The sequence below is a fragment of the Genypterus blacodes genome, unplaced genomic scaffold, assembly GCF_046128005.1.
Source record: "Genypterus blacodes isolate CSIRO-AG114 ecotype Tasmania unplaced genomic scaffold, CSIRO-AGI_Gbla_v1 ptg000058l_1, whole genome shotgun sequence".
NCBI lineage: Eukaryota > Metazoa > Chordata > Actinopteri > Ophidiiformes > Ophidiidae > Genypterus > Genypterus blacodes.
In genome coordinates this window covers 7,003,091-7,015,081 of record NW_027466870.1, presented here as the reverse complement: position 1 = coordinate 7,015,081, position 11,991 = coordinate 7,003,091, and the positions used below count along the sequence as shown (strand labels likewise).

The following is an 11,991-nucleotide window of genomic DNA, read 5'->3' as shown; positions in this document are numbered from 1 at the left end:
CATGTGACCTGACTAAAATAAAGTATCTTATCTTATAATTGACTAAATGTTTACATTTGCTGAATGTCTGCATAACGATTAGAGAATTTCTTCCACTACTTATTATCCAAGTATATTAAATTCTTGTTCTTATTTTCCCCTTTTCCATCAGGAGTAAGTGAAAGGGAATAAGACTGAAGGTTTCGCTTTGTAGCACGATGCTAATAAAGCTGCTGTCAGTTTGCATTAGAGGCTGCTTCTATAGCAGGAAGTGACAGGACATTAAATCTGTGTTAATGTACAGCTACAAAGTGTGCCACTCATTCCCTCACACACACTCTGGGGTCACCTCTGCCAGGCACACATCATTAGTCTCTCATTCCCTCCCATACACACAGACCCACATACACACACACACTGAGACGAGACACATAAAGGCCCATATGATTCATTTGGGGTGTGTTTATTTGTAACAGTAATACATGGTGGAATACGTAAATCAAGAGAGAACAGAAAATCATCTATAAACCCACTGTAGAATGTCATATTCATAAAGATAAAAATAATGTGTCAATTTACATTAAGAAACTGTTAGCTGAGGTAAAGTTAAAATAGGCCTAGAAATGTAGTCAAACAGCAATGTTTCCCTTTTGATTCAGTTTCCTCGCTCGTCTTCTAGTCGTCAAATTTGTAAGTTAATCAACATCATAGTCCAAAAGTTGTTCTCAAAGGAATGAGGACTCTGGCCATAAAATAGGGAGTCATTGGCATCACAGTTAATGTAGTTCTAGCAGAGGACGCCGCTGTCCACACACACACACACAGGTCAGACAGGAGCAGTTTGGCACCTGGACAACAGACGGACAGATGGAGAAGAGCATCACTGCGTCTCTCTAATGAGTGCGGAGGGGCCGGACAGAGGACAGGAGCCGTATAAAATCCAGCTGTAGTACGGGAATATAAGATTGTGGGACTCCGACCTTTTGTGGTGCTGCAGGAACACGGAGGAGCGGCACAGATGAGGCTAGGAGCTCATTTAGTCTGAGAGCTAACATGGCAGAACTACAGGGTCTGAGGGGGGGAGGGGCTAAGACGAAGACCTACAATAACCATGCACATAAAGAAAACCATACCAGCAGGGGAGGAGAGAGAGAGAGGGGGGGAGAGAGAGGGGGGGGGGGGGGGGGGAGAGAGAGAGAGAGGCAACAACAAAGTCAGGAAACAGGAAAAGAAAACGTTGATATTGCTCGGGTAACGTCAAGAATTTGCATAACTGAAGCCTTCCTATTTTATGGCGCAGAAGTCTGTTGTGTGAAATGAGACGTCCTTATTTACAAAATGAGTTTGGCGAGCCATCGATCAGACGCCTTAAAGCCGTGTTGACTCTTCATCTCCTGACCCCAGCGGCTTGATTGACTTATAAAATAAAAATTCAATTTTTTCAATTTGTTCTTTTTTTAATCAGTATTGTACAAAAGCTATAGAGAATGAACACTTCCATCACAGAAGCTGTCTGCCGTCCACGCTTCCCTCCCTCTGAGGGTCCCGTCCCTTCAGTGTCCGCTCCTCCGTCCTCTGGGAGGAGAGACATTTGGCAAATTAACAGTTTGTGTGTTTGTGTTAGAGAGGATGAGGGATGGCGGCTTTGTCTGGTGCGTGTGTCTGTGTCTGTGTGTGTAAGTAGGGGTGATTGTTATGTGCACAGTGTGTGTGTGTGTGTGTAGATGGTGTGTGTGTGTGTGAGTAGCTCCCAGAGAGTCTGTTTCTGCATAGCGATCCAGCAGACACTCACAAGAACGGGGGAAACACCCAAATCAATCAATCAGATGCATTGATCCCAGTATTGAGCCATCCCTGATAGGCCCATTAGAGTCTAGCGCCTCCTGTAGGATCTCCTTGCTACACATGCGGAATCTGTCCGTTCAAACCGAAGCCGATTGTTTCTGATCCCAGTAAGCGTTTGCGGGTGTGTGTGTGTGTGTGACAGAGAGACAGGGAGGCACTGCTTGTTTCAGTCCCTCCTGGGCAGCACGGGCTCTGGCCAGGCACCAGCAGGGCCGGAGGCGGAGGAGTGTGAGGGCAAAAGACAGAGAGAGGAGGAGGAGGAAGAGGAAGAGGAGGGCGAGAGGGAGGCGCAGGTTCTGTCTCTAAGGCTGGGTGTGAGTTGCCAAGGGGAGGAGAAGAGAGAAGACAGTGCAGTGGAGGGAGAGCTGGATCCATCTCGGTGATTGATACCCCCCCACCTGCCTGGAGTGAATGACCAAGAGGCTCATCCTCCTCTTAGGAGGAGAGAAGACTGCAGAGAGGAGGAGGAGGAGGAAGAGGAGGGGGAGGAGGAGCACAGGAGGAGGACGCAGCACGGAGGTCCCTCCAGGGATGTTGTTAGCCCGAGAAGAGAAGAGGGGCTTGGCCAGGCAGGGAGATGTGCCAGATACACACAGACAGACACACACTCACACTCACACTCACACTCACACACACACACACACACACACACACACACACACACACACGCACACACAGCTGAAGGTTCTCCTCCTGTTCTCTCAGTGCTGGTCAGGTCTGTCTTCCTACGTGTCTCTTTATTTCTTCCCTTTGTTGATCTTGGCGTAGAGAGGGTCCTTCCCCTTCTGCACACAAGAGAAACAACATCAGTCACTTCAAACACTTTCATTTACTCCATTATCTCCACGTTTGTGATGGCCGGCATCTAATGAGTGATGTATTTATTTTCTTACTCGCTGCCCTGCATGCACCCTCAGCCTGCAAACCCCGACAGTAAAACCATCCACACACACTTTCAAATGCCAGTTCCTCACACAGCCACCAGATGGCAGTAGCACATTACATGGGGGAGATGACTTCCAATCACTCAGCCCATTTTCAGCTCTCATGGAAAAATGCACCCTTTAACCATGAAAGCTCCTGTCTGTGTGTGTGTGTGTGTGTGTGTGTGTGTGTGTGTGTGTGTGTGTGTGTGTGTGTGTGTGTGGGTGTGTCCAAATCAATGCATGCAGTCTGGGCCTCTCCAGTTTCCCTCCCAGGCCTCCTGCATGAATCAGAGGTGAAGACGACAGACAAGTTGTGAGTCACCATGTCTGAGTTTCTGTCCAGCTGAGCAGGAAGAGGACGGAGCTCTCTGCAGTCAGAGCCTCACACACATCGGGCCGTTAGGACAGCACACAGAATTACAGCCACACACTCAACCTGCCATGCAGACAGCCTGGTTGAGGTCCACTGCTCTGTTCTATCTGTGATCTGGTGGAGACTCGCCTGGTGTGGAGTGTTTACCAGCAGCTGCCTCATCTGACGGAGCTCCACCATCGCCACGACCTGGAGCATTCTGGGGAAAGGGTTTGAGGCACCTCCCATGGCTCTCCACTCACACTGAGTGAAAACGCACACCGCTAGTAGGCTACATGTTCCTGCAGCAAACATCCCATCATAGCTGGGATCTTTAGTTGAGCCAGGATGCCACAGTGAGCAGGAAGTGGCTGCCAGCCGCACTGAGAGGTGATGAAGAGGTGACGAAGAGGACGAGACAGGCGGCGAAGGCACGCACGCACACTGCTCAACCCCAGCACCGTCACTCTGCATCCTCTGAGCCGCTCCAGCTTCAGCTTCAGCTTCATCAACCCCGGCTGGGGGATGTGGGGGGTGGAGACACTGGGTGGAGGTATGAATGATGATGATGTGGCCCAGGCGTAGCACCAGCCTGAAGGCCAAAGGAACTGGCTTGGCTGGCACACATGGACATTTATCTGTGTGTGTGTGTGTGTGTGTGTATGTGTGTGTGTGTGTGTGTGTGTGTGTGTGTGTGTGTGCTAGGCTCTGGGCAGAAGGAGCAATGTGAGATTGCTCATTGAACCGTGGAAGCAGGCCATTTCACGGCTGAGACTCGTGAGCGCTGGCTCGACATGATGAGATCACTCTAGAAAAACACTTACACTCCCACCAGCCTGAACACATGTCTGTCTGAGCCACACTGTGTGTGTGTGTGTGTGTGTGGGGGGGGGGGTCGAGCAGTCACACACAAACACACTCATAAAAACACGCACACGCACACGGTTGGCTCCAACATGAGCACAGGTGGTCACAGCATCGCTCGCAGGTGTGCTTGTCTGGGGAATAACTGGGCCTAATGGACAGGTGTGTGTGTGTGTGTGTGTGTGTGTGTGTGTGTTTGGGAAGATGTCTAAAGTTGAGGTGATTGAGCAAGTAAACAGCATCTGGGAGCAGCATCATTGGCCCAGGACCAAAGCCATCCACCTAACACACACAGAGGAAACCAGAACACACTCAGTGTCGCCTACTCCACTCTCCCGCCGCCACAACTCATCCGCCCACTCACGGCCTGCATCCAGCCGCCAGCAGGGGGCTTGAGACAGCGAGGCGGTCCTTCCTCCCCCTCCCCGGTGTGAGGAAGACGAGAAGTCTTCTTGAGTTTTAATTAATGCCAATTATGTAGGGGCAGTCATTAATCTTGGCACTATCATTATGCAGCCATAGTTGTGTGTATGTGTGTGTGTGTGTGTGTGTGTGCGTGTGGGCGAGGGTTCAGGATAGGGAGGCGAGGGAAACAAAATGTCGCCTTTGTCTTCAGCTTGACTCTGCAGAACATTTCCAGGCCTGCACATTCGTCTGATGTAAGATAACAACCAGGAGACGTGTGTGTGTGTAAGTGTGTGCGTGTGTGTCTAGAAAATATAGCATCAGTTTGACAGCCGCTGCTTGTCTTCATCAGTTCCAATCCCCTCAGTATAATGCATTTATTGGCAGCTACATTACACCACAAAACAAACATAATGCATAAAATGACTCCACTCAACAAGTTACATTAAGTTAAACAGTCAAGATGTGCACATAACACACACACACACACACACACACACACACACACCCTGCTCAGTGAAGTGCACCGTTCCTGATTGGCTGTCACACACGATTGGCTTTCGCAGTGACACGTTCACTATTTCAGGCGTGATTAATGTATGCAGGACAGAAAGGAAACACAATGAGAGCACAGAACACGCTGGTCAGAGAGATCCAAGGGCACACGTGTGTATCGATTACACACTCCAGGTGATGCTGCAGAACCAAATAACTCAAGCAAAGTCTCTCACACACCCACACACGACCACACCGTCTCACACACTCACGGGCACACACACACACATGCCATAAATTCAGCATGCATGATGGCGAGCGGGAAGGAGAAGGGAGTTAAACAGAAAAAGGGAAAATGGGACACGAGCACAGAGCGATGCAACCCATGAAGAAAAGACAAGTAAAGGTGTAGGAGGAGGAGGAGGAAGAGGAGGAGGAGAGACGAAGGCTACCTACCCTGCCCTGCTGCTATCTAGCTCCCAGCCTCTGGACTGGCCTGGTCTAGGCTGGGCTCAGCGGTCTCACTGGGGCAGGGAGACCCAGACCCACACGCCTAGAGAGGGAGGGAGAGGACCAGGAGGGAAGAGAAGAGGGAGAGAGAGAGGGAGAGGGAGAGGGAGAGGGAGGAAAGAAGATCCACCAAGGGTTAAGAGAAAAGGAAATCTAAGAGAGAGGACGGCAGGATCGTTAAGGCTACAAGGAAAAGGCGTCAAGGAGGAAAGAGAGGAGGCGTCAATGCTCTGGAGGAGAGAAAGGACGTGGAGTTTGAAAGAGCGGCCCACATTGTCTGTCACTGTCTCAGACGCACTTTAGCACACACACACGCACACACACACCTACATAAACATGTACACACACTCCATTCTCCTCTCACCAAAGCGTCTTTCGAGTTTGCTCTATCGATCGGCTGCATTTGGGCTTTTTGCACCTCCCGTCCAAAGGGAGTGAGAGTTTGTTTTCGCTTTCCTCTTTCCTGTCTGTCTCTCGCTCTTTTTTTATATGTAACCTTTCCCACCGCACTTGCTCACAGCAGCCACCGGCAAACACACACACACACACACACACACTGGCTTCTTGCTTCTTGCGTGTGTGTGTGTGTGTGTGTGTTATTCAGGTCTGGTGACATTTTCAGCGCGTTTTTTCTTTTTTCTCCCAATAATGGCCGGATCTGATCCGTGAAACTAATGGCTCATGCCTGGAGAGAGGGAGCGAGAAAAAGGAGAAAACAAGCGAGAGATAGAAGCAGTAAGAGAAAGAGACGAGGCCGGCACTTGAAAGTCGTGTTCCCTGGAAGGTTGAACCTTCATTCAGGGCTTTTCCGTCTCTTTGCCCTACCTTTAGAAAAATCTCTTCCTTTCTGTCACTTTCTCAGATGTAGGTTGCTTCTAGTTAAATAAATATTCATTGTCCCTGGAAGAAGAAGGAGACGAAGAAGAAGAATCGGGCGGCTGTTCCTCCTTTATCTCACCAAAGACGAGTCTGTCCATATCAGAGTGCTGATGTATGGACGCTCCCTTGCTGGTATTAATAGCGGCGTAATGATATCTCTGACAATTCCTCCAGCTAATTTAACGCTGTGCTGACCACACACACACACACACATACACACAAAATCTAGGCTCTTCCATGTATTTTCAGTCTTTCACATATAGCGATACACACACACACACACACACACTCACACATACACGGCGAGGAACAGCATCAGCCCCTAATCAGCGAGAGTGATTACCTGGCTCGCCAACACCTCTATAAAGGCTATTAATCAGCAGATCTTCACTCGCTGCACAGGTTATGGCAGCATAAGGAGTTCCTTATTAAAAGCACACACACTTGAATTACCCCGGCCAGACACACACTCACACGCTCACGCGCACATGAACGGACACGCCGCCACTTACAGCATCTTCCTCTCCGCTGCGACTAGGACTGCCCTCTACTTCCCCAAATGAGTCATCTGTGGGGGGGTCTGTGGCGTCCGTGGGGGGGTCGCTGACATGGGAGGCGGAGGACTTGGAGGGAGAGCCCTGCCGAGGAGCTGGGGTGGGTGCTGCAGGGGAGAGCGACAGGGTGTTAGCGTATCCTCCTGAGACACACACATTTCATTTGTATGCATTTTTAATTTCTCCTTGCTTTTTCTAATTAGGGGGACCTGATAAGTATGAAACAACAAAAACAAGGTGAGGGAGAAAAGTGAGTGTCATGGTTTCTTGTGACCCAAAGTGGAATCTCTCAGAGAGTGAAACATAAAGCAGAATCCTTACGTGAGTTGGTGGACGGTGTTGTGGAGGTGACAGGCGTCAGATTCATTTGAGAAATGTCAAAGTCGTCACAGTCGTCTGTGTCCTGGGCGGTGCCCACACGGCTGAAATAAGAGCTGAACGCCTCTGAGGTCCCTGCTAGGTTGGGCTGCTCACCCTTCTTTGCCGGCATAGTTGGAGGCTTTGCCAGCTGGAAATCCTGAAAGAGAGCAAACCTTAGTCAAACTAGACGAGAACCGTTTATGTTTGATGCCTTTCAATCTGGAAAAAGCAAAGCAACAGTCTGCTCAGCACAGGAGGAGTGTGCCAGTACAGCCTATTACTGGAGCCGCTGCTTGGACACCACATTACTGTGAGTGTCATTTTCAGACGGTCTCTTGCAGACAGCAGCAAAAAAACAAGCAGAAACGAGGCTCATTTGCATGCTGGCAACACCCACACACACACAACAGCTTCACCCACACACTCACAATAGCTTCCTCTCTAAATGAGCGACATTATGCAGCAACGGAAAAATGCTACAGTGACAGGAAGTCAGATCTGTATACAGTATGTGTTCAAATAAACGTGTTACATGTGTTAACTTGACTCAGCCTGTAGATCTGCAGTGTGAAATCTGTGTGTGGGCCGCAGTCCAAACCTACCTTGAAAATCTCCTTGCCTAGCTGCTTCGCCCTCTCTCCATGCTGTGGACTCGACGACCCCGAGGGGGAGGCGGCCGAAGCACCGGCCCCGGCCCCTGAATGGCCTTCGCCGGCTGAAGTCACGGTCGTGACGGGGGTGAGAGTCTGGAACATAGCAGCGGGCAGGGCGCCCACGGGCTGGGCGGGGAGGTAGGCTGTGGGGGGGAAGGCTCCCGCTGCCATGGCTGCCCACTGCTGCTGGGTGGCGGGGAAGAGATTGGCCTGGCCCCAGATGAGAGGCTGGCCGCCCGGCAGCACCTGGGCCACTGGACCCAGGGGAGACTGGACTCCGAACGCCATGGGGGTCTGGGCGGCAAACGCCTGCTGGGACCAGTGGCCAGGAGGTACAGCTCCCATGGTCACGTAACCTGAGAGACAATGTTCCCAAGATGAAGCATGAAGACTAAACATAGATGTGTTAGAGCTTCCAGGATACAAATGGAAAGCTCTGATTTTCAGCGACCCGATGCGTCACCAGAGAGTGCTGCTCCCCTTCTCCCCCCCCAGCTAACGCGGCGTCTCTTAATGGCCACAGCCAACTATGATAATCACCTCCAGAATGAGGCAGACTCATTATGAAAAGGCAGGCAGAGCTCGACACACGCTCATTAAACCGGCTCGGAAACTCATCAGCGGCGCCTTTATTCTATTTCACACTCGCTACTTTCCAGTCTGCGGTTGTTACCTACAGCAGAGGAAGCTGACGCCTAACCTTGGCTGCCCCGCCAAGCTGACACGTGCACACAGGAGGGCAGGGGAGGAAGGGAGAGGCAGGGAAACTTTGAGCTATACACCAATTTCTAATTCACAGACGCCGCATGCATACCAAAGACTCCTCACTACAGTCGTCTCAGCATGTTTTATTACTCTCCCTCTGACCGCCACAGTTGCCTCAGCCACAGGTAAATCAGCGGCGTCGGAGGCAGCAAGCTAATGATGTATTTCATATTCAACACACAACCAGCTCCACCTTTTCTCCCCTCTCCCCTCATCTACATTTCATCTCTATTCCTTCCCTCGCTATTTATCTCAAACCGCCACCTCTTCCTTCCCTCCGTTCCTACTCTCCCCCTATCCCTCCCAGTCTCCCGCTAATCCTTCCTCTCTCTCTCTCTTCCTCTCTCTCTCTTCCTCGCAGCGGTCGGTTTTGTGTTTAAGCAAGGAAATGACCGGGGTCCTACCTGAGGGCACAGATGCGGGATTGAAGGGAGCGAAGAGTTCAGCGGGCGGCTGCAGCCCCTGGGAGAGGTCCAGGGTGTTGGCCGGAGAGGCTGGGGTCTGTGGGGGGCCGATTGAGACTCATTAGGGGACGCTGTCTTGCATGTTTAACGCCATGTTTGTCCTTAAAGGCTCAGCAGGAATGGCGGGGTTACTCACCGATGGAGAGGTGATGTCAGGCGGTGTGGACATGTCTCCGAAAATCTCTAACTGGTTGATATTCTGAGAATCAGAGAGCACACACTCAGGCTCAATGTTTACTGTTCTATACATCATCTGGTGAGGCTGATTTTCAGACGATGCATGCATCACAGCTGGCATGCGACAACACACACGCACAAGGCGCACGACACACACATCGCTTGCTGAAATTTGGTACCTACCTGGAAACAGAGACGGCAACACAGACAGGCTGACAGAGGGGTGAGGAGAGATGGAGGGATGAAATGGAATGGTTGATTAGGAGGACATACCTACCTAGCATCAGTGTGTGTCTGTGTGTGTGTTACCCCGGACAAACCGTTAACGCTCTCCTCGCACTATCAAAGGCGGCGGCTCTTCCATTTGATCTACATTCATTCCCTTTCCTTTTACAGTGAAGCGCTCCTCCCACCCTCGGTCCCTCTCTTCAGTTCAGCATCTCCCCCTCTCCTTCATTAATAACATCTTAAGGCCCGTGGCAAGTGAGGAGATCTCTATTTTTAGTGGATAAAGGAATTTAAGCCTGGGATACACGGTCAGAGATTTGCATAAATCATGGGCGCATGTAATTTGGTCAGAGATAATGAATGTTCTTAGAATATCTCCCCGCTCGTGCAACTGGTAGGTCAGAGGCAGAGCGTAAACTTCTCTCTGGCATCTATCAGATAATGGATCTGTGAGCGCAATACTTTACAGTTATTGGTCTGAATGGAAATGTTGGCTTTTTCCAGGCGAGAGGATGGAGATAGGAGGCAGTAATATGGACTATTATTGGTACGGAGTCTTGTGCGGCAGATAAAGATCGACTCGGGATGATAAGGCAGATATCCATGATACCCAAAAGCGTGCAGTTATCACCCAGAGGGACTGATAAGAGTGTGTCCACGGGATTAAACTGACAAAAAGAATCATAACACCGCCTTCTGCATCACACGGCGTATTCCCATGGTGCTGCTTGAACACTGTGGAGTCAACACACGCCTGAACAAAGACCTTTCCTTAATGTTCTTCAAACGGCAGAGAGGAGTTCCACGTTTTTACGAACTTTGAGTTTCCGCCTCCATATTCCGTATAGACACATGAGCGTGGTCAGGGTCAGGGTGAGGGTCAGGTCGCAGTGATTGCCGGGTGCTCTATGAATGCTTGATTAATGTTCTTTCAGTAGCGCCAGTAGCGTGTCTGCAGGAGAGACGGTCACCGCCGCCGCAGCCGCCGCCGCCTGCTAACCTCCCGACCCCCAACACTGCACTGGTAAACATCCTGACCTTTACGTCCACGCTGCCCCGAAGGAACCTGACTCTGAGCGATCGGGAGTGTTTCTCTTTCTCTCTCTCTCTCTGTCGCAAACACGAGGCCATCTATAACCTACTCCTGCCTAAATCGGGTTACTATGGCAACAGTAGGGTTGCATGTCATGTTTTATTCATCGGACAGTGCGGGTCATGAGTCAGGGGTGACTGCACGTGACTCGCGGCTACGGGGGAACAGACGCGGCGGCGGCGGCGGCGGCGCGGTAGAGACGGACGGAGCAGACGGGAGATTATCTGGAAATATGTGTGTGGAAGCAGTTCATCAGAGCCGCTGGGTGACCTTTAGGACGGCCCCTCCCCCGCTCATAAAGCCTTAAACCCCCCTCCAAGCTTTGATTTTCCATACTGTGCAAACACGCAGAGGGCCGAGCTGAGCTGTGTGTTTGTAGAGCGCCTTACCTCAGCCCCGAAAACCAGGTCAAAGTCTATCAGATCAGCCACAGTCTGCTGCTGCTCAGGCTGCTGCTGCTCAGGCTGCTGCTGCTCAGGCTGCTGCTCAGACTGTTGTGGTTGGAGGGGTTGATGATGATGAGGAGGATGAGGATGATGAGGATGATGATGTCCGTTCTGCAATCACAACTGGAGTGTTAGATGGAGGGAAGATGGAAAGGTGGGTGAACACGTATTAGTCGCTTCTCATACACAGGGAGGGGGCGAGATAGAAGGGAGTGAGGTGAAGTGAGGGGATTATGATCTCAAACTCTCACACACACACACACACACACACGCACACACACACTCACACACACACACGTTCTGCAAGGTTTCTGGGACTTGTCAGAGACGCATTCTTGCCAGACTCCAGAGAGCGGCTGCAGATTTAAAGAGGTTTAGAGATCATCCCCCTACCTTTAGTCTAAACTACAGCAGTCTGAGCTCGGGTTTAGACGGCGTTGTGTCTCCGCTCTCCCGTGTCACAGGCGCAGACCGAGCCAAAGACCTGCTGGATTAACTAACACCCTGCACACTGGGTCCCATTAATGAACACAGCCTGCTTCCTCCGCTGGTCCTTGTGTTTTCTGTCTCAGCTCTTCTATAACACGATGCCAGCTCAGTACTTTGTGGGTTAAACCACTGCGCAAAAACAAGGGGGCTGTTTGTTCCTGTTTGATACAAAGAAACTGGTGATTTCAGGCCTGGACCACATTTATTTCAGCATATTTCAGGATTATTTTTGCGGGGCGATGTAGCGCCAGACATCTGTCCTGCTCTGGCACCGTAACACACACTCTGAGGCAGATCTGGCAAGGCAGCAAGAGGTGGAGGATGGTACACACTGTGGATAGTATAATGTTTGGGCATGAAAGCGTGAGGCCATCATTAGCCACAGTAACAGCTTGCACAATATGAATCAGGTCTTGAAATACTCTTCATCTTTCTTGTGAATGTGAGTCCATGTTACACAGCTGCTGCCCATTCCTGTCATTCTTTCTTCTTTGTGCTCTCCGTCCA

General features: G+C 50.7%; 1 protein-coding gene across 1 annotated transcript in view; it reads right to left on the bottom strand.

Moving 5' to 3' along the window:
• Positions 1 to 460: 460 nt before the first annotated feature.
• Positions 461 to 11,991, bottom strand: part of dab1a (DAB adaptor protein 1a) — a 40,578-nt gene continuing 29,047 nt past the window's right edge. Inside the window, exons 9-14 of the mRNA XM_076153305.1 lie at positions 9,188 to 9,250; positions 8,992 to 9,088; positions 7,772 to 8,178; positions 7,131 to 7,326; positions 6,768 to 6,916; positions 461 to 2,609 (exon numbers count right to left, since the gene is read on the bottom strand). Coding sequence (XP_076009420.1) covers positions 2,562 to 2,609; positions 6,768 to 6,916; positions 7,131 to 7,326; positions 7,772 to 8,178; positions 8,992 to 9,088; positions 9,188 to 9,250 — 960 coding nt within the window. The 3' untranslated portion in view covers positions 461 to 2,561. The remainder of the gene's footprint in view (positions 2,610 to 6,767; positions 6,917 to 7,130; positions 7,327 to 7,771; positions 8,179 to 8,991; positions 9,089 to 9,187; positions 9,251 to 11,991) is intronic.